This window comes from Emys orbicularis, chromosome 1 (genome assembly GCF_028017835.1).
Source record: "Emys orbicularis isolate rEmyOrb1 chromosome 1, rEmyOrb1.hap1, whole genome shotgun sequence".
NCBI lineage: Eukaryota > Metazoa > Chordata > Testudines > Emydidae > Emys > Emys orbicularis.
This window is the reverse complement of record NC_088683.1, coordinates 257,875,012-257,897,968: the sequence shown is the minus strand read 5'-3', so window position 1 is coordinate 257,897,968 and position 22,957 is coordinate 257,875,012. Positions and strand designations below refer to the sequence as shown.

General features: G+C 43.3%; 1 protein-coding gene across 1 annotated transcript in view; it reads right to left on the bottom strand.

The window, feature by feature from the left end:
- Window positions 1-18,550, bottom strand: part of TUBGCP3 (tubulin gamma complex component 3) — a 110,524-nt gene extending 91,974 nt beyond the window's left edge. Inside the window, exons 1-3 of the mRNA XM_065412856.1 lie at window positions 18,363-18,550; window positions 3,175-3,282; window positions 2,770-2,837 (exon numbers count right to left, since the gene is read on the bottom strand). Of these exons, the coding sequence (XP_065268928.1) occupies window positions 2,770-2,837; window positions 3,175-3,282; window positions 18,363-18,438 (252 nt within the window). The 5' untranslated portion in view covers window positions 18,439-18,550. The remainder of the gene's footprint in view (window positions 1-2,769; window positions 2,838-3,174; window positions 3,283-18,362) is intronic.
- Window positions 18,551-22,957: the final 4,407 nt, after the last annotated feature.

The following is a 22,957-nucleotide window of genomic DNA, read 5'->3' as shown; positions in this document are numbered from 1 at the left end:
CATGCTGCTGCTCAGCCTCCAGCCCAGCTCTGCTTTCTAGGCTGCTTCTCTGGCCCCTCTGGCTCTGGCTGCTGCTGCTCTGCCTCCAGCTCAGCTCAGGCTGCTGCTCTCCCCTTAGCTCTGTGCTACTGTGGCTCAGGCAGCTCCGGAGAATGAGACCCCAGGCTCCTGACTCCCTCATTGGCCTACCTGCCTTGTCAATCAGGTTAACCTGGACTGTTGGCCTCTCCCTATGGGCCTTGGGGACTGTCAGTCTCAGCATCTTGATTTCTCATTGGCCCTTCCCCTTTTTTTTGGAACTGGGAGATGGACAACCAAAGAAATCCCACTAAGTTTCAGTAAGGAGCCAACAGTCCCCTTACACTACTGTTAGCATTCAGAAACCACAGTGTGTGCACTTTTCAAAAACAGAAAAGAAAAAAAAAAATCATTCTAGTGCTTAGATACTACAATGACAGGCATTTAAGAGAGACTGGTATAGGGAAATGGGGAGGAGGGAAGAAGGTTCCAAACAATGCCTATGAAATAGTTATAGGCTTGTTCTGGTAGATGTCAACTAACAAAATGGGGGGAACAGAAGGTTAAAGCCCATTTAAAAGTTTAACTGTGTTATATTCACATTCTTGTAATTGTGTTCACATCAGCTATTATTCTGCTTCAAGCAATGTATGGTATTTGTGCATATATGTGTTATAATTGTTTACATTTTGGTCGTTTTCATATGCTGTGTGTCCATATTACTCTTACCAAATGCTAGCTACGATAATACGACATTAGATCAATAGCAAAGTGTGTGTGTGTGTGTGTGTGTGTGTGTGTGTGTGTGTATTTTACACACACAAAAGCTACCTTAAAAGAACAAGGTAGCAAGACTGCTGACAGTAGGCCTGAGGACAGCTGCAAGTTAGTGCTGCTGAAATGGAAGAGCTGATGATGGAGCCTACTGCAACCTGGTGACACTGTCCATCACTACAGAAGCTGGAAAAGATATCTTGTAGATATGTGGAATGGATGGGGAAGAAAAAAAAAAAGGAATAAAGGTGAGCTGATAAGCTTAGCAACAACATTGGTATTTTCAGGATTAGGGCCTTATTTTTCTAAAGCATATGCTTAACTTTAATAACTTCTTAAAATTAAATACATAAGTGTTTTCAGGATTAGGACCTAAACGCAGCAATCAGATTTACTGAATGTTTCTCATTTGTAATGAGACAGGTACTACACATCAATGGTCCACAGAGTCTAGTATTCTGACAATGGCCAGTACCAGATGCTTCACAAAAAAGTGCTAAAAGTCCTGGAGTGAGCAGCTGTGGAATAACCTGCCCACAGGGAAAGTTTCTTCCTAACCCACTGAAGTCAGAGACTGACTTACGCCCAGAAGCATGAGGGTTTATATTCCTTCCAAACTACTGTATGGAATTTTTATTCTTTCTGGATGTAACTCTGGATGTTCTCCATATAAGTGTCCCATTTTCATGTGATCTTGCTATGCTCTTGTTCTCAATTATATTAGCCTTTAGAATTCATTGCCACAATATAAAGTTCCTTAGTAGAACCATTTTTTTAACCTACTTAACACAAAAGTTATTCTTCCCCTTTAAGATAAGGGGTGGTCACTGAAACATGTTAACAATCCTTTATTACAGTGGTTTTCAACCTGTGGTCCGCAGACCTCTGGGGGCCCACAAACTATGTCTAAGGTGTCCACAAAAAGTGACTATGAAAATAAAGTTTCAGATCGCAGAACAGGCATTCTGTTTTTCTGATCAACCAAAAATATGTGAATACCCCCACCTACAGGTCAAAACCCAGAAGTGCTGTCATTATCATAGAAGCCCACAGTTTAGCACCCTTTCTCATGCCACATTAAATGCTATGCCAAGCATGTGCAACATTTATAGTTGAACTCTGTTCAGTCAGTTTTCAGTCTAAGACTTCTATGGTAGGGGGCGACAGACCACAGGTTGAATTTCCAAAGGGGTCTGCACCTCAATTCGAAATTTTTTTAGGAGTCTGCAAATGAAAAAAGGTTGAAAACCACTGATCAATTATACTGGAAATTTTAATCCTACATATTAGTTTTTGCCAACTAAAAATATCCCTATAAAATTTCTCCTTATCACACTATACAAAACAGATGACGTACAACACTGTCTTGTTGTCTATCTCAGTTTCACTGAGATTTTCGTCAAACATGATAGATGTTCAAGTCTGAGAATTCAGGACACATTTAAAGTATTGATTTCTTTCCATCTCATCTAAAGTTCTAGCCTTAGACTTCCCCTTCTTCTGATACGTAGACTCTACAGATTACCTTCTATTGTCAGAAAAGACTGACATACACTGCTCTTTGATAAGTGCTTGTGTGTTAGCAGAACTCTCAAAGTCAGCAAAACCCTTAACCTTCAACATGAAAACCTCAGATCACTTAAAAACTCAAAATAAGAGGACTGCTTAACTTCTAATCAATACATCGATACACTTCAGGACACATTAACCTAAAAATAAGTGGCAGTGAGATAATCCTTCAATTTTACACATAAAAAAGTAAACACTTCTATTTTTGCAAAGCTACTTCCTTCCCATAAAATGTTCTTTATGCAGTTATACGCAAACCAAAATACTGCTGATATTTTTCAATTTTACTTTAATCCAAGCTAGTTTCTTACATTTTGAACTATAGGCAATTTAACAGCAAGTCCAGAAGAAACACATTGTAAGAATGAAATTATTGGTAAAGCCACACATTACTATACATTACTATACCTGCGAATGGAGTTTTCTGTAAAGTTCTGAAAACAAAGCAGCATCCGCTTCCCTTCTTTGTCGCACAACTGTTAAGAGAAAAAAAGCTTCTTAGGATACGAAACTTAAGAAGTCAATTATAGTAACAACATTATTTTGTATTGATACATTTGTGCAATTCGTGGAGTGGGAGGAAAGCACGAGGATAAAGAGACAGTTCACTTTCCATACACATGCACTCCTTGGCCTCCAAGGGTAAGTCTACAGAGTAATCAAACACTTGCAGCTGGCCCAGACTCCAGCCTGAGTGGTATTTTAAAACACACTTAGAATACTGTTACAATTTTCACCTTCTACAAAACATATTGATTCATTTTAAAATTATTCAGATCTAAATGACTGAAGATGAAAGGAAGCCAGACATACGTTCTTTCTTGATTTTCTCCGCAACAAGAAATTCATCTCTTTCAACAGTAGGAGCAAAGTTGCTTCCAATAACTCTCACTGCATATTGAAACTGCTGGGCTACATCAGCTGAAAGAGGGAGGGGAAAAAATTAGTTAAGCCAACTTTTAAAATGAAGAAAAAATAAATAAGGGCTGCCATGTTACTAAGTGATTAAGTCAAATAAAAATACAAAAAATGTAGATGTTTCAAATGAGAGATAAAATATGATAGCGACTAGATTAAATCTTTCCCCTAATACTACTTTGCATTGATATTTTGTCCTGTATGCTCTTATGCAGAAATAGTCAGTCACTTTAAGAGCACAAATCCAATTATGGAAGTAAACTACAATTTAAAAATGCTGGCACCTCCTTTTGTCAGCATATTTCTTAGCATCTTGCTTCATGCAACAAACATCAGTACTATCTACAAACATGAACAGTTCAGCCAATAACATGTCTTCAGTATGGGCCAATATTCACACAAACACAAAAATGAGGGTGCATAATCTCCATTTTCCTCCCTAGTCTAAGCATTCTGCAAGTCTGAATTCCAAGAGCAGATTTCGAGGTCATGAATCAAACTGGAGATTTACTGAAGTCAAACTACAGAATCCCATGGTAATATAACATACTGATTAGCAGAACTGCAAGAGATCTGCTTTAACCACGTTTATTCATTAGTTTTGACAAATCAATTAAACCTACAGGTACTTACTTTTTCACCCTACCAAAATTATCTTTCAGTTTCTTAAACTGTTATGTACAAGGACTAAGTACTTTACCCCAGTAACTTTCTACCAAAAAAATAAAAAGTACGCCTCCAGTTCCATTTAAAACCTACAAAATCCAACTAGTCAGCAATCAATTTCATTATGATCACAATAAACTTATCATATGTTTATTTTAGGGATAAAATTCATAGTGGAGGCACTTAAATATAGCAGCATGCTAATCATATGGCAGATAAGGGCAAGGTGTAGAAAATCCACTAAACAAAGACTGAGCTCTCATTTCAAATTGGCAATGGAAGACAATTAACCAGAACAATTAATGATAAGCATCTCTGAGTGCTAGATGTTGATCAAGGTTAAACTAACACTAACAAAGGAAGAATCAGCTTAATCCTCAGTTTTTCCACCCATGCGAAGCAACCCAGAAGCGGGTACCATCTGAGTTGTAGAAAGAAAAAAACCCAGCAAAATTCCACAGGCACTAGGATTCAGCTTAAGGGAGGAAGACAACAATTCTCCCCTCCTCCTGCCCTAGCACTACCTCTCAAATACCACTTATCCAACCCCAACCACTCTCCAAGGATCTTTGCAGCAAGCTCAAATTAGTGGGCTATAGAATTTGAGCAAGTCCTGAAAAGCAATAGCTGGTGGATTTGAGGTCCCAAGTGGAAAAGTCTGACAAACTGTATTATATAACACTGCCATCATATCATTTGAACTTTTGTGTAAGTATTCAGATATTACTAGTTGTTATGAAAGGTTTGGCTCTGTATATGTGTGCAGAGTTACATAAAGGTCTTCACTTTATGCTTTTGCAAATATATTTGTAAGTCACAGAAATTAAGCTACAGCAATATCTTACAACAAAAAAAATGTACTTCAAAAACTGTTGAGGGTGTTAAAGTGTGAGGTAAATTATCACATTTTCATAAATTCGAGCACTTAAGAGAAGGTACATCAAAAATCTTCCAGTGGCCATGCACACCACATTTTTACTACTATAAATAAATGTATGTTTTAATTACAATACCTTAACTCTGAAATATTAATTTTAAGTGTACTACTTTGTTATCTAGAGATACTTTTAAGAGAGATATGGGAGAGCAGTCAGTCAATATCTCAAAGCTTGTCTCTCTTACCAGCAGAAGTCGGTCCAATAAAAGATATTACCTCACCCACCTTATCTCTCGAATATCCTGGGACTGACACAGCTATACCACCACTACACATCCCCCTCATTACGGGCAGTAGAACTTTTGTTACAGCACTTATTTGAGAGGGAGTTGTGTATACTGTCTATTAGGTCAGTGACTATATCATCAATTTATAGCACCACTATGGTATGTGGACTTTCATTTGAAGCTGATCAATACAATTTCTATTTTTCAAATCTATTGCATTTATATTTTGAGATTACCAGTAAAAATAACATTTATTTTGGGTCACAGTTAATGGTGTATGTGTGTTACAATTACAAACACATTCCTTTGTAGCAAGTAAAACTGTATTGCTGTCTGTGTGTCTAAGGGCACGTCTTCACTACCCGCGGGTCGGGTAGCAATCGATCTATTGGGGATTGACTTATCGCGTCTAGTGAAGACGCGATAAAATCGATCCCCGATGGCTCTTCCGTCGACTCCGGAAATCCACCGCGGGAAGAGGCGGAAGCGGAGTCGACGGCGGCGCAGCCGCGGTCGACTCGCCACCGTCCTCACAGCCAGGTAAGTCGACCTAAAATACGCAACTTCAGCTACGCTATTCACGTAGCTGAAGTTGCGTATCTTAGGCCGACCCCCCCCTGTAGTGTAGACCTATTTCAGAACTAAACAACATTTTGCTATCTGTGCCCTTGAAAACTGCTTCTACATGAACCAATGTAAAAGTCTACCTATGTTTCTAGTTCTGTGGTGCAATATGATTTTGCTGTATAGATTATGGGACAAAAGATATGGAAGCAAAAGTTTCTAAACACTTATTTTGAAATCTTATCCATATTCAATTTAACAACAAAATTTAAAAACAAATCCTCATCAGTGAGACTTAACCCTAAAAAGGATACTTTGGGTTATCCTGACTTGGAGAGACCATCTGTTGCCAAAATGGTAATTCAGTCTCCTTATCCATTCAGTCCTTGCTCTCTGCTAAGACTGAACCAATGAACTTTTGGTCCCTCCTTTAATAATTCGAGAGACTAACCTTCAGAATTTGAGACTTTTCTTAAGATTCATATTGGACCTGCAGTCATACAATAGCTTTGATTCAAAATGTTTACCTATCCCACCAAAAGTCTGATTTGCAAGAGACTCGCTTTCTGTGGGAGTGCTTTTGGTGGTAGACTCCTGACTTCACGTACAGAACAAGCAAGATGGCATACAGTAGTCGTAAGAAATAAAGATATATTTAACAGTAAGATGTCCAATAGCAACACACACAGGAAGTTTATTACATAAGCAGATGTATTGTTGAATTGTCCTTCTCCCCCAAATGTCCCCCATGAGACATTAGATGAACTTAAAATATAAGTGTACACACACACGATACACACATTTCATTGTATAAATATGTAAACAAGTGCAACTGCTATACAACACTGCCATCTTGATATGCCTAATAGATGGGAAGGATGGAATTGTTTATGGAAGATGTGATTTAATTTTCAGTGTTTTGATGTGAGCTCTTTATGCAGAGAAAGGAAGCAAGCAGAAGACTGTCAAAATTCTAAAAATTATGACTACAAACATAGTGGAATAATGCCATTAATTGTAAGCGACTATATTTACCAAATACATAAAAGTTAAAAACAGTGTAAAAAGCTTGCTACATTCAGAGGAGGGGAAACAAAACAAAAAAAAAATTCAATAATTCAAGATCTATAAAATCTTAATTTGAATTGCCTAAAATAGATTATGTTCCATCTGCAAATGCAAATTTCTGATAGTAGAGAATGTCCTTTATGCACGCATCCATTCCTCCCCTCCCCCTGTATGATGCAGTTTTCATGTTCCATTTCAAAGCCTAAAAGGAGCTTTAAACAAAGCACATGTGAAAAGTGTAGAAAAACTAAAGAGGGAAGGAGGGAGAATCCTTGGTGGGCAAAAACAAGGAAAAATAGTAAGAAATGGTATAATTTAAAAAGGAGGAAAATACGAGAAAAATACAGGAATTTAATTATAGTGGCTAAATAATTTTTATTTCCAGATAAGCCTGATAAATTGGAGGACAGCCTTCCGGAACATTCTTCAGTGCACTTCCCAAAGTTAGTAATATCAGACAATTCTCACACCTTTCAAGAGACTACAGCTATTGGAAGAGATTTAAGGGGGGTGGGGGGCAAAGAGTAGTCCTGGAGACAGGAATACTGAGAGTAGGGTGACCAGATCACCCAGGTCAAATATCGGGACGCGGGGGGGAGGGGCGTGGCGGGGGGACGGGGCAAAAAAACAAAAAAAAACAAAAAAAAACAAACCAACCCCTCCTCCACAAGTGCTGGAGGGAGGCCCCGGAGACGCAGGGGGAGCGTGGTGCCGTGAGTGAGAGTCCGGCCTGGCCCCAAGCCGGCCTGGCCCCGAGCAGGCAGGACTCAGTCGGGCGGTAGGGAGAGTAGGGGGGCGGCCCGCGGGGCCAGGCGGCGGCTGTTCTCCCCACCTGGGCAGCGGGACTCGGGAGCAGCCGCTGCTGCAGCTCCCACTGCTGTGGGGGGAGGATGCGGCCGATGGCCAAACTCGGCGGCTGCGGCTCTGGCGCCCGAACCCCCCGAACCTGTGCCTGCTGTGGCGACCCAGCACGCACGCTGCGCGTGCCCAGCCCCTGGCCAGTCGCATCTGGGCTGCTGCCCAGCTGGTGCAATCCCACGGCGGACCCGGAGTGGGGGCAGCAGGCCCCAGCCCCCCCGTCCTGCTCGGGTCCCGCAGGGGAACGAACAGGCCTGGGCTGCCGATGCCTCCGCCCCGGGGCCGCCGCAGGATAGCACCAGCTGGGCAGCCAGCCCAGACGCGACTGGCCAGGGGCTGGGCGCAGCATGCGCTCTGCTGGGTCCCCCGCAGCAGGCCCGGGCTCGGGGGGTTCGGGCCCGGGCGCCAGAGCCGCAGCCGCTGAGCTTGGCCATTGGCCGCTTCCTCCCCCCGCAGCAGTGGGAGCTGCAGCAGCGGCTGCTCCCGCTGCCCGGGGGAGAACAGCCGCCGCCTGGCCCTGCGGGCCGCCCCCCCGGGGCGTCCCATGCGGAGCGGATAAAGCACATGACCAATGTGGTTGCAAGCTGAACCGAACTCTGTTTATTACAAGCTTTCTTTTATAGTCTTTCTCCACATTACATAACACAATTAGGCTATAATTACACATCTACCGATTGGACAAGAAGGAGAATCATGTGTTTATCACATGTATAGCCCCACACCGATTGGTTCAATCGTTCCTTACATAAGGCCATGATTTATTACCTTGTTTACCTCATCTTATATAATCCCTAGACCACCAGGGGGCCTTACATAAGGCCATGATTTATTACCTTGTTTACCTCATCTTATATAATCCCTAGACCACCAGGGGGCCTTACATAAGGCCATGATTTATTACCTTGTTTACCTCATCTTATATAATCCCTAGACCACCAGGGGGCGCCTTTGTCTTACAAGGCCATGAGCCATTGCCAGGCAAGTGTCCCATCGTGACCCTTACCTTCTCATGGAACTTTCCATTAGGTTGGCGTAAGGATGATACATCCCCACACCCCCTTACTCTCCCTACCGCCCGACTGAGTCCTGCCTGCGCTCGGGGCCAGGCCAGACTCTCACTCACCCCAGCCTCGCGCTTCCCCTGCGTCTCCGGGGCCTCCCTCCACAGCTTGTGGAGGAAGGAGGAATGGTGAGCCTGGGGAAGAGGCGGGGATTTGGGGAGGGAGCCAATGGGGGAAAGAAGGGGGCGGAGTCGGGGCGGGGCGCGCGAGCACTTCCGGGCTCCGGAGCATTTGCTTGTTTGTCCAGTGTCCCGACCTAAGATCGGTCAGGACGCGGGACAAACAAGCAAAAATCGGGACGTCTGGTCACCCTAACTGAGAGACTCCTGTTTCCTACTGTCTGGGTATTTTTCTGTTCTAAAACAGTGAATTACTAAAAATAAATTGTTTGATTATTTTAAGTTGCTCTATTACTTAGAATTCATGTTTACCAAAAAGTTGTTTACTTGTAATTTATGGTTTTAATTCCTTTATTGGCTTTGTTTTACTGGTGGTATGACTTTTGTTACCATCCCTCCAACTCCAAACAGTTTTCAGAGATTAACAACATCATCTTCTTGGTAAGTCCTACCAAGAAAACATGTTTAATTTAATACTGCATTACATTTTTTGTTGCATGTAGAGAAGTTTCATGTCTGTAGTACAAGCTCCAAATTTCTCCTGCAGTTTCAACAGGATACAGTATTCACTTGGTACTGAATGGTTCCATCCCGGTGATGGCCAAGGTGATCTCTCTCTCTCAGCCATGTCATGTGGGTTTTGGTAGAAAATGATTAAATGTTTTTAAAGCACTTTCAGATGAGGTGCTTTACCAAACATATCAGGCTGCAAAAAGACACCATGAACAAAAATAGAAGTTGTAGACCATAAAGAAAGATTGTCTTCAGGCTTGTCTACACACAAGAGTTGTACCACACCTAATCAATATAATTAAAGTAGTAAACCTCTCTCGTGTGGACAGTTATAGCTGTATAAAGGTGCCTTATATCAGTACGGATATAAATACAGGGAATAAGCTGTACCAGTATCAGGCACATTTTAGACTTCCATAGTTGCATCCAAACTACAAATTGTAATGGTATAACTAGATTAGTTAAAACAAAAAACACCCCCCATCCAAAACAGGTTATACCACTTCAAAAACTTGTGTGCAGACCAGCTCTTTAGCATGGTATAATCTCTAAAGACCAACACCTACTCTAAAGAACCTCTGAGTGTTTGTTTTCTCCATATAGAGAGATTGTACAAAGCAAAAAGCTAAAGATCTCATTAGTAAGTATCTATTTACAAAGAGAGAGTGACAGTTAATTTATGTTGCTCCAGTGAAAAAAGCACATATTTCCAGTCCCACCATCATTCATGTTTTATGTATCAAGATTTTATTTTTAGAAAGTTTTTCCAATCTCCCCAATGCCTAAACATTTTCTTGACTGAAAGCTTTTCTTAAAATTGGAACTAAAAATGGTTATACTTCCTATATTGAAAATGATCCTTTAAACCAGCAATTCATCTTGCAGTGTAGTAAATAAGCCTATTTGAAGAAGGCTCCTCTGAGTTCATCAGCAACTAGAATAAACTTTCCTGGAGGACCTTTTCCCCAGAGTGAATTTCTTGCCAGCTTAACCAACCACTCATATGTTTTCTTCCCTTGACATAAGGAGATAAAACCTATCTCACAGTTGAGTTATAAGTTTTCACTCAATATTTGTAAGTTCTCTGAAAGCCCTGGATATAAGATTCTATAAAATATATCAGAGTACATTACTGTATGCAACATAGTGTATTATACTGATCATCAGCTACAGATTTTTCCTTCACTCTAACCGCAAGGGCACACCACAGATTAAAGGAGCTTCCTGTCCAATACTCAGCTAGAGACCATAAGCAGGCATGAATTCTATAAATATATAATCTGAACACGAAGACTAACGCTACCTGTGTATTCCTGTGACAAAAGTTATCAGAGCAGAATTCTAAGAGTCATTAATGAGATCTCAAAAAACTAAACGATCACATCAGTGAAAATGGCCTTAGAAACAGAGGGAAACATCATCTTAGAGACTTCAAGCATGTTAGTTATTTAAAGAACAAGAAGATACCAAGAGTTCAGTCTTTAGGGAAAACAAGTTTTCCGAGAAGTGGACTTGACAGAGCTGGAAAATTCATAAGGTCTGCCAGCTTTGCCTTGGTTAATACACTTTTGGAGTTGCTCCAAGACACGGACTGTGATAACTATACTGGTGGACATTTCCTCATATTTTTCAAGCTGTACCACAGTCCAAATCCCACTAGACAGAGCATCTTACATGCCTCACTAGAACTAGAAGTTTCAATTGAATAATTTACATGACACAGATGAATTACTATAAGAGAGACTTTTTTTTATAAAAATACAAAGGAAGTGACCAAATGGAAAGCTTCTTTATGCTGGAACTAGAGCTACGTAGACACACTGAAGCAGCCCCAAAAATTCCAAGACAGGCATTGGAATCTCATGAAAAGAAAGCCTTCAATTCCAAAAATTTAATAAGTAATGCTCTTTCCCTGGTTACCAAAGAAGGAACTGAGTGACATTCAGATAACAGTATTGATCTCAATAAGGGATGGCATAAATAGCCAAAAAGGGGCTGTCTTACACAGCACAGATAATCACTGCCTGCAACCATCAAAAAAACCTTAAGGAACTAAGGCTTGGTCTACACTTACCCCCCAAGTCGAAGTAAGGTACGCAAATTCAGCTACGTGAATAACGTAGCTGAATTCGACATACCTTACTTCGAACTTACCGCGGTTCAGACGCGGTCCACACGCGGCAGGCAGGCTCCCCGTCGACTCCGCGGTACTCCTCTCGTCTAGCTGGAGTACCGCAGTCGACGGCGAGCACTTCCTGGTTCGATTTATTGCGTCCACACCAGACGCGATAAATCGAACCCGGAACTTCGATCCCCAGCCGCCGAACTAGCGCGGCAGTGTAGACATACCCTAAGGGAGTAGTTGTAGTCTTGTGCTAAAGATCAAGGACCCAAAAGTGACAATTCTGTACAGCTGGTGTAGAGCAATCTCTTTTCCAACTGAAATTTCAATGGGAATTTTAAACAGGGAATTTATAGCTATATAAAAACTGGTTGTTTTTTTTGGTCCAGGACACTGGAATTAAGTCCCCTAATTCTGAAAGGTGTAGCCAATTATTTTAGTTTATTATTCATTTATTGTGTGATGTTATGATTAACGTGTTACATCATATATAATCATTGTATGTAAATAGAGTTAAATTGTAGAATGATAGAAGTATAAGATTGATCAGTATTTAGAAGGAATAATCATGTATTCGATATCTAAGTAAGAAAGGCTGAAACACGAGACCTGTAGGCTGAGGCCTGCAAGATTTTTAGCATAGCTATTTTAGGCCTTGGAGATAAGAAATGCTGAGATAAGTAAGGGACAGAAGAATAACCTGATGCCCTAAGATTATGGGAAAAGAGGTACCAAGTGGTAATACTGAGGAAAAAATAGCTAGAAGATTAATTTTAATAATCACAAAATGCTGTAGAGGCACTTCTGCCTCCAACATGTGTCTTAACCACAGGATACAGGTCATGCATCAGTGCTAATGAGAATAAAGAGAACTTACACGACCTATAGAAATCGGGGGTCCCTTAAGTTCTAGGGGATACCAGACCAATAAGAAAAAAGAGGGCTAACACTTTTCTGTACATGCACAGAATGTAGGGATAGGCAGAATCACATTATAAAAAGAGGTTGCTCAGAGCGGGGAAATTGAGTTTCCTATGAGAGAACTCCAGCAGGAACCATCCATCCTTTTATTGACGATCAATCCATGAGAGACCCATCAGACCCTAACACTATCTAGGAGGATGTACGTCTGTAGTTATAACTGGTGCATGGATATATCTAGGAGTTGTGTATGCTGTGACATTCATAACTTTGTTGGTAACTTTATTAAAACTGATAAAAGATAGTGGACCTTTTTCTTGTGACTGTATATTTTACTTGCCTATGGTTTCATGTGTTCCTAGGAGCTTTAAACAAGCAGTGATAACTCTGTTGAACTTGAGACTGTAGCCGCCAGAGCCAAACCCTCAATGATATAATATAACATCAATAAAGTTAACTTTAAATAAAAATAAAGGCTGCAAGGGCCATGGATCTCTAATGACCACAGGTAGTCTATAACTTGGTTTTAAATTTAATCTCAAAAAGGCAACATCTCCTGCTGTATAATGCCTCTAATACAAAGTTAGGGAATTCATTGCTTCAGAACTGACACACGGGGAAGAGATCTTGCCTACTGATTCAACAATACCACTTGCTGGCAGGAACTGTCATTTAAGTACTGCCAAATTTACTTTACAAGATTTAACGAGATCCCAAAACAAACTAATATAACCAAACATTAACAAGAATATGATTTGGTATATTACAAATCCTCAACACTGACCAACTAGTATAAACTGCTCTGAAACTATGCTAACATGCTTGTACATACTGACTTCTCAGTCCTAAGTTCTGGAATGTCATCTTTAAAAAAAAAAAAAAATAGGAGACATTTGATTTTTTAGTAAAATGTTTCCATCCAGCTCAGTAGCCTAGTGGTAGCAGAGGGCACCACCAGAGAAAATGCTAGTGTGACACCTGAGCTCCAAGGACCACTGGGATGCATAGACAGAGTCTTCAGCCCACTTAGGAACTGGTTGGGGGATATGGGCGGGAAGTGGGAGAGGGGAAAATGGTTCCCATATCCATGGCCTCTTGCAATCATATTCCGCCACGGGAAGAGTTCATTTCAATGCAAAGTTTTCTGGATGAGGGGAAAACAGGAAATTGTAGAGGTTCCGAGGACATCCAAAACACAAAGAATGGGGGGGGAGGGATAGCTCAGTGGTTTAAGCATTGGCCTGCTAAATCCCAGGGTTGTGAGTTCAATCCTTGAGGGGGCCAAATCAGTACTTGGTCTTGCTAGTGAAGGCAGGGGGCTGGACTTGATGAACTTGCAGGGTCCCTTCCAGTTCTATGAGATGGGTATCTCCATATTATTATTGGCAAGTTTAAAAGCCTTCAAAAAAGGCACCAAAAATCCAATAAAACCTAGTAAACTTTTTACAGCTGACTTACAAAATTCACAGGTTTAGAATGGAAGCACTTATACACCCCGTTAACTATAGGGGCACACAAAGATACAGACATTAACATACAAATTGCATCTTGGCTCCTATTAGAACCATATTTCTATGCTTGCAGGAGTAAAGTAGGATTCAATTGGTGAGGAGGACTCTAGCCAAGTCAATCAGTTCTTCTGAAGCCGGTATAGACTCCTAGAATTTATGGCCAGAAGAGATCATTAGATCATCTTGTCCAGTGGCTCTCAACCTTTCCAGACTACTGTACCCCTTTCAGGAGTCTGATTTGTCTTCCATACCCCCAAATTTCACCTCACTTAAAAACTATTTGCTTACAAAATCAAATATAAAAATACAAAAGTATCATAGCACACTATTGCTGAAAAATTGTTTACTTTCCCATTTTTATCATATAATTATAAAATAAATCAACTGGAATATAAATATTGTACTTACATTTCAGTGTATAGTATATAGGGCAGTATAAACAAGTCATTGTCTGTATGAAATTTTAGTTTGTAATGACTATGTTAGTGCTTTTTATGAAGCCTGTTGTAAAACTAGGCAAATATGTGGATGAGTTGATGCACACCCTGGAAGACCTCTGTGTACCCCCAGGGGTATGTGTACCCTTGGTTGAGAACTACTGATCTAGTCTGATACTCCTGGGGAAATTCTGCGCCACTGCACAATGCAGAATTTTGCAGAAATTAACATTGTATGCGCAGAATTTCCTTTCCCCCACAGAAATGGGCTGCAGTGGTGCTAGCCGCCACTAGGGGCCACTGGACTCAGCACAGCCCCGCTTGCACATAGAAGATTCTAGCTCCCTCCCTCCAGCAGTGGGTTCCTGGCAGCTGGAGTTCCCAGCAATCCCTGAGGGAAGGAGAGGATGACACGCAGGAAACTCTGTGCAAGCCTGGGACCGAGCATCAGGCTGTTTCTCCCTCTAGATCCTGGGGCTTGGGGAGTGGGGGGCGAGGGTGCGGGTATCTGGCCCAGGAGGGCCCCACAGCTGGGCTCTGGGGATTGAGCGGGGGGCAAGTATCTGGGCTAGGGGGGCCCTGTGGTTGGACTCTGGGGAGTAGGGGATTTGGATGTATTGGCTGCGGGGAGGGGGGGGGGAGGAAGAGAGCTGTGGGTGTCTGGCCCATGGCTGGGCTCGGGGGATGGGGACAAAGAAACAGGAACTGGGTTGTCATAGGGGTTTCTTTACTCTCTACTCCCAGGAGAATTTTTGCTTGTGTCTGTATTATTACAGATATACTTGCTGACAGGTATTTTGAAATAAATTACCAAAATAACTGAAACTGGCGTGATTATGTAGTGTTATTTTGACAAATAAAATTTGCAGAATTTTAAAATATTGGGCACAGAATTTTTAATTTTTTTGGCACAGAATGCCCACAGGAATAATCTGACCTCCGTATCACAGGCCAATAAATTTCACCCAGATACTCCTGAATGGAGCCCAATAACTTATGTTTGGCTAAATCATAACTTCCACAAAGGCACCCGGTCTTGAGCTGATAAAATCAAGAGCTGGGGAAACCACCACTTCCCTTGGTAGTCTGTTCCAATCGTTGTTCACACCGATCATTAAAAATTCCTGCCTTAATTTCAATTTTGAAAATGTGTAGCTTCAGCTTCCAGCCTTTGGTTGTAGTTATTCCTTTCTCTGCTACATTAAAGAGACGCTTAGTATCCTGTATCATCTCCCTATGAAAGTACTTATCCACTGTGTTCAAGTCACCTTTTAACCTTCTTTTGATAAGCTAGACAGATATGCTTTGCAAAAAGCGTGCACATGTCCACATTGGGGGTGTGAAACAATTTAACTAAATTGGTTTAGAAACTAATTAATTGTAACTTCTAGTCTTGTGGTAGTGAGGAGGCATAACATTAATCTCATTTATCAAATCAAAGTTGGGGGTGGGAGGAGGGAAGAGGAAAATAATTGTTTCAGTCTGTCATGAAGTGCCAGGAATTGGACTTTATTGTGTCACCCATGGATTGCCGAATTCTGATCATGAATAGCTTTCTGGAGTTTTCCTCCCGATCTTTAGGTTTAGCAATTTGCATGTGATCTGAATTTGCTTCTTAGGATTGGTGTCTCACTAGATAATTTCTCTAAATTTTACCTGCATCATTTACAAAACTTAAAAACAGAGGATTAAAAGGACAGACTTTTCTCTTGCAATGAAAGTCATGTTGCCTTTCATCCAACGTGGTATTAGCATTATGAAAGTGTTGGTCACAACTCTAGCTAATGTTGAGTCCATATTTTTTTTCTAAGCTGTATTTCTTCTAGGGTTTATTATTCAATACATACATTAGAAGTTCTTGTCTTATCTACCCTGGAAGAACTCTGTGGCAACTATAGAAATGGGGAAATTATGACATTACAAGAAACTTGTACATGTTCAATTGAGAGAGAAGGGATTTCAGTAAAACTGTTTGATTACATAGGTTTTTTGGATGTTTCTGTTAAGAATTCCATACATTCAACCCTTCAATGAAGGTATGCAAACTCAAAAACATCTCCCAGATACGGCTCAAAAGGCCTTCAACAAAACCAGGGAAAGCTAGACAGAACTTTCCTGGTACTTTAAGGAAAACAAATGTACAGCCCCTCTTCTCCACACACACTACTGTTCAGGCCTTATTTATGTATCATAAAGATGATAGTAAGTACTTTGCAGATCATCTTTTAGTTAGAGCATTACTAGTAAAGAATTCTGTCCAAAAAACAGGTTAATACCGACATTGTTGTAATACTGAGGTATTAAGGTCATACAATACTTTAACAAATCTACAAAGAGTGAAACTTCCAACAACATATGAAAATATTCAAATACTAGTAGTACAGAAGGCATCCACATACCATTTGTTGAAATGGATACGACTTGAGAAGTTGTAGGTATTACAAGACAATACTACTGAGACTTTAAATAGTTCATTTGCCCAATTAGCAAATAAGTTATTTTCTCTGCCAAGGTGAAACCATTTTCCTACTATTATGGCAGTTGGAAAAAAGGGGACAAAGCATGAGTGTCTCCTTCTCATCTCCCTCTAAGGCCAGGTCTACGCTATAAACTTACACTGATATAACTACATTGCTCAGGGGTGTGAAAAATCCACGCCCGAGTGACACAGTTATACCAACCTAACCCCCCAGTGTAGAAAGCACTATATCAACAGAAGGGCTTCTCCCATTGACCTAATCCAACTCTGCGAGGTGCGGTGGCTAACTACACCGATGGGAGAAGCTCTCCCGTCAGCATAGTAGCATCTTCACTGAAGCACTATCCCAGCACAGCTGCACCACTGCAGGGTTTTATGTGTAGACCTGTCCTAAGCAGCTGCAGGCAAGGCAGGGATTCAGCCTCTTAGGCTACGTCTACACTACCTCTTTTGTTGGTATAGTTTATGTTGCTCAGCGGTGTGAAAAAACAAAACAAAACCCAGACACCGCCGGTGTGGACAGCGTCTCCCGCTGACATAGCTACCGCCGCTCGTTAGGGGATTGTTTAATTATGTAGACGAGAGAGCTCTCTCCCATCAGCATAGAGTGGCTACACGAGAGATCTTACAGCGGCTCAACTGCATCGTGTGCTGTGCTGTGCTGCTGTAAGCTCTCTAGTGTAGACATGGCCTTAGAAGAAGAAGCTGCTTTCTGGAGAGAGATGCTCCCCCTGGAAGATGGGGGTTGGGCTCGTCACTCTCTTCCATGGGGAAGGACATGCCTCTCCTCTCCCTCTTTTGGTTCCTAGAAATATATAAGGAGAGCACTTCCAACCCTCTCCTCCAATTCCCTGTCCTCATTTTCCTCCCTTCCCCATCACATATGCTCTTCTTTGCTGCTATCCTGTCAAGCAATTCTTCCGTCGGATGAATGAGGTCTACAAGAGCTTAGACCAGTGGTTCTCAACTTATTTATCATATATGCGGCCCGTAGTGTGTTACCTGGGCTGCAGGAGCCGGGTGGCAGGGCAGCAGCAGCTCCTGGACCCTGCCCCAGGCCCCCACCATGCGGGGCTGGTGGGCTGCCAACCCCAGACCCCTGCCATGTGGGGCTGGCTGGGAGCCCTGGACTCCCGCCACTCAGGGTGGGCTGGCAGCCACGACAGGACCCAAACCCTGCTGCGCTGGGCAATGGGGTAGCCCAGACCCCAGTGCGCTGGGAAGCCGGGAACCCGGACCCCGCCATGTGGGTTGGCCTTTAGCACACAGCTGAGCTGGGCCACAGCTGTGTGCTAGTTGGGCTGCATGCAGCCAGCGGGCTGCAGGTTGAGAATCGCTCGCTTAGACAGATTTGTGTGGCTGCCCCCAGGCTTTGATCAGTAGTAGTAGCTGCTAGCAGCCCAACTAGCACACACAGCCGCCGCGCCGCCCCACCCCCTCCCTTGGGGCAGGGCTCTCCAGCAACCGGCTCACGTCTGGCCGCCGCTCAGGGCGGGCACGGCCCCGCCACCCCCGGAGTTTCAGCCGCGGGACCCGGCGCGGGGCGTCTCCCCGTTGGGCTCGCGCTATCCCGCGCGCTCCCGGGCGAGGGGGCGGTTACCTTCGCTCTTGCCGAGGATGCGGCAGCACAGGTTCTGTAGCAGAACGTTGGGGGATTTCTGATCCGGACACGCCATCCTCACCCCGGGGCGTGGGGAGGGGGCTGGGAACCTCCCTCTGCAACTGCCGCGCGCGCGCCCTGCGCTTCACAGCCTAACGGCCGCCGCCTCCCGTTACCTAGGGCGCCATTTTAACAGAACCCGCGGAAAGCAGCGAGCGCCCACAATGCCCCTGTGCGCGGGGCGACACGGAGCGCGCAGCGCCGAACACCTCTCGCCCTCCTCGCACAGCCCCGACGAAGAGGTTCCGGGGCACAAAGTGACCCCCGGGCCTCTCAGCCAGAGCCTGACCCCAGACCCACACGTAGAGTCCCTTACCATCGCAGGGGGTGGCTGGGATTAGCACAGAAATCAGGACAGGAATATTCAGATCTCCCCCCGCGATGACGAGAGGGGTTTTTTTTGGGGGGGGGGGTCTACAGGGTCCCTGCCAGACCCAAGACTCTCCTGCTCCCCACCATGGTGGCACCCCAGGATTGTTTCAGGCTGGCACCCTACTTGCTCTATGTCACCAGCTGCACCACCACACAATGATGTCACCACTCTATGATGTCACCGAGTTGTGTCATGCTGCAAATGAGGGCTGGCCAAAATACAGACCGTCCAGCCCCCAGGAGATTGCAAAATTCCAAGACTTCTATTTCCATCCTGAACTGGGATGAAAAATCAAATTCTCAGCTGCCTTCTCCAAATGCCCTGTTCCCCAATAGCTCCCTTCAGCTTAGGAGTGTGATTTTTATATTATACATTACCCCATATTTAATAGAAAAGTTGAAATTATAAATCTTACTCTAACAAACATCAAAAAGAAACATTTTGATAATTTCCTGTCACACATGCTTGTTATCAATTCACCATCCTGTGAAACATTTCCATTTTGTGGAATCAGAATTTTCTGAAAGAAAACTGTTCCACTGGAAAAATTTCTATTATCTTCTATGCAAACAAGGTTGTGGCCCAAAAGAAAGCACCATACGATGCCTGCACTGCTTGCCCACCCGGGTACAGATGCGGGATCTGATGGAGATTTACCGCCTCTTGTCACAGCCGCCATAATTTCTGGAGTTTGGGCTCCACCCTGGTTAGGGATGATGTGGCTCCACCGCTTAATAGGGATGTTGAATAGAAAAGATAAATAGACACTAGGAAACTTTTAACATTTGGAGGGAGGTGGCTGAGGATGTCAGGAAAGACGGAAATGTCAGGCTTTTCATGTTCCTCTTGAAGGCAGGTATGTGTGACCCCTCCAGGGGAGTTATGGGCCACCACCTTGACCAAAACACTAGGGGCCCTAGCACTAAAAGTAGGAGTCTCCACTTGAGCTAACGAGCAAGCGTCTCTAGCCAAGAGCTGAAATAGACCCATAGACTGTGTAGACGCAGCAGAGAGATGTCACACATAACACACACTGACACGTGAGTTACATATTCATCTTTGCAAAATGCTGCTTGTGTGCATCTGTGGTTAAAAGAAGACTAAGGGCCACTCCTGGAAATTCTTACTCATATAAGTGGTCTTTACTAAATTATAGAGGGAGGAAGAAGTAACCCATATATTTACATTGCGTAACACTTTCCTTTGTAAAAGAGTCTTGTGACCAGCTTTTGAAAATCTCTAACACTTTTATCATTTGCAGCAGGCCTCTGAAGTTCAACTTGGAGAAAGCTCTCAGAATAGAGAAGCATCTTTTCTTTTTCCCCTGAAAATCTGTTCAGGTTTAACTGAATTATAAACTGTTAAAGATCACCATTAGCCTTAGCACACTTGCATTCCTTAGGAACATTTTGGGATCATATCAAAATAATAATTGAACTTGAACTAAATCCAAGATTGTGTTCAGGCCACCAAAGCAGCAGTAACAGCCCATGCTGTAGCAGTGGTGAAGGAGGAGAGGGAGGGATGGCTGGGCTGCCCTCCCCCCCCCCCCCGCCTGCCACTCCCAACCCTGAGCTGGCATGGCACATAGTCTCAGAATCCCATCCTCTCCTCAGGTGGTCCCACATAGGACAGAAGCTCCCGCAACCCCTGTGGAGATTAGAAAGAGCTGGACCAGGCTCCCCTGACCACCCTCTGGAACTAACAGTCCATCACACCTGCTCCTCCATATCAGGACAACCATTTTCTCCTGCAGCCAGTTCATGTAGTTATTGTCATAGCTCAAGTGCTAACAGTCTGCTCTGCAGTGCTGAATGTTCAAGGTCTAAAACTCTGCTGATAATGCAGGATATGGGAGTTGTTACACTTGTACGTAATAAAATTTGTTTTTACCTGAGTCTTTAAAAAAAATTAAAAATCCATAAAAATGATATAAAGGAAAATTATTTAGTTTGCAAAGTCAAGCACTCAAAAGTTAGAAAATGCCATTTTTGTAGTTACCTGTGCAACCTTAATTCAGCTCTATTGTGTGTATGCATTATGGTACAGTCTTTAGTTACATGATCACTTATCACTTTTTCCACAAAGTTTTTCCTCCTTCAGTGCACATGATGGATGCACAAACAGGTAGAATTAAGGTTGAATGGCTTATCATAAAACTGGCATTTCCTGACTTTCAAGTGTTTGACTTTGTAATGTAAGTACATTTCATCTATCAAGGCACATGGGTGGTTACTCATATACCCTATAAAGAATATTGACAACACAGTGCCAGGAAACATTGTTGCATCACAAAATCTTTAGATCCCAAGGAAACCCAACCACTAGCAAACATTTTGTTACTGACATACTTTCAGTTTGTAAAATGGACACACTTGAACTATAACAGTTTCTGCTCCTGCTAATCATTTCTAATTATGACTATTATATAGGTCATGGCTCTAAAACTAAAAAAAATCATGGAGCAGAATAACAACACACTGTTAAAATGCATGTACTCATGCATGAGTGAACACACATGCAATTACCCATTTAGGTTCCCAATTGCTAAATCACAACAAAACCATATTCTTTGTTTATGCTTCTGAGATAATATCATGGGTATCATTATTATTTATCATTTGTATTACCATAGCAGCTAGAAGCTTCAGTCATGGACCAAGACTCCATTGTGCTAGGAGCTGTACAATCACAGAACAAAAAGTCAGTCCCTGCCCCACAAAAGCTTACAATCTAAGGGTAAGGCTACACTTGCAAATGTAGAGCGCTTTGAGTTAAACCAGCCTTCATAGAGCGCAGTAGGGAAAGCGCTGCAGTCTGTCCACACTGGCAGTTGCAAGCGCACTGGCGTGGCCACATTTGTGGCACTTGCAGCGGCATTGGGAGTGGTGCCTTATGGGCAGCTATCCCACAGAGCACCTCTACCCATTCTGGCGCTGTGGCTTGTGGGAAGGGGGCGGGGGGCATTCTGGGTCCTGTCCCAACTCCCCGTGATGCATCGGTTCACATCCCAGCAATCCCTGTGCTTCCGTCCACATTTGGCGCCATCTTTCAATGTTTTTTGTACTGCACGCTTTGTCTTCCCTTTCGGTCTGTGGGAATGGAGCCCAAACTGCTGAGGAATATGCTGATGAGTTTCACCAGCACGTCACGTTTGGCAGTCGAGTTACTTCTTAAGATCCAAACTGACAGTGAGGACTCCGACGATATCGACTCGAGTAACACATACAACACGAGATTGCTTGTGGCATTCACGGACATGCCAAACCATGGAATTCTGCTTTTGGGCTCGGGAAACAAGCACTGAGTGGTGGGATCACATCGTCCTGCAAGTCTGGGATGACGAGCAGTGGCTGCAGAACTTTCGGATGAGAAAAGCCACTTTCATGGGACTGAGGGAGGAGCTCTCCCACATCCTGCGGTGCAGGACATGAGATTGAGAGCTGCCCTCACAGTGGAGAAGCGGGTGGCTATTGCAATCTGGAAGCTGGCAACTCCAGACAGCTACCAATCGGTCGCTAACCAGTTTGGAGTGGAAAAGTCAACCGTTGGAATCATGTTGATGCAAGTTTGCAGAGCCATTAATTGCATCCTGCTCAGAAGAACTGTGACTCTGGGTAACGTGCATGACATTGTGGCTGGCTTTGCACAAATGGGTTTCCCTAACTGCAGAGGGGCGATAGATGGGATGCATATTCCAATTCTGGCACCAGCCCACCTAGCCTCCGAGTACGTTAATCGGAAGGGGTATTTCTCTATGGTTCTCCAGGCGCTTGTGGATCACCGCGGGCGTTTCATTGACATTAATGCAGACTGGCCCGGAAAAAGTGCATGACGCACGCATCTTTCGGAACACTGGCCTGTTCAGGAAGCTGCAAGCCGGGACTTTTTTCCCAGATGAGATCACTGTAGGGGAAGTCAAAATGCCATTGTGATCCTTGGAGACCCCGCTTACCCTTTAATGCAGTGGCTCATGAAACCCTACACAGGGAGCCTTGACAGCAGCAAGGAGCGGTTCAACAACAGGCTGAGCCAGTGCAGAATGACGGTGAAGTGTGCTTTTGGCCGTTTAAAGGGCCGCTGGCGCTCTCTGTATGGGAAGCTGGACCTGGCCTATGACAACATCCCCGCGGATATATCCGTGTGCTGTACCCTCCGTAAC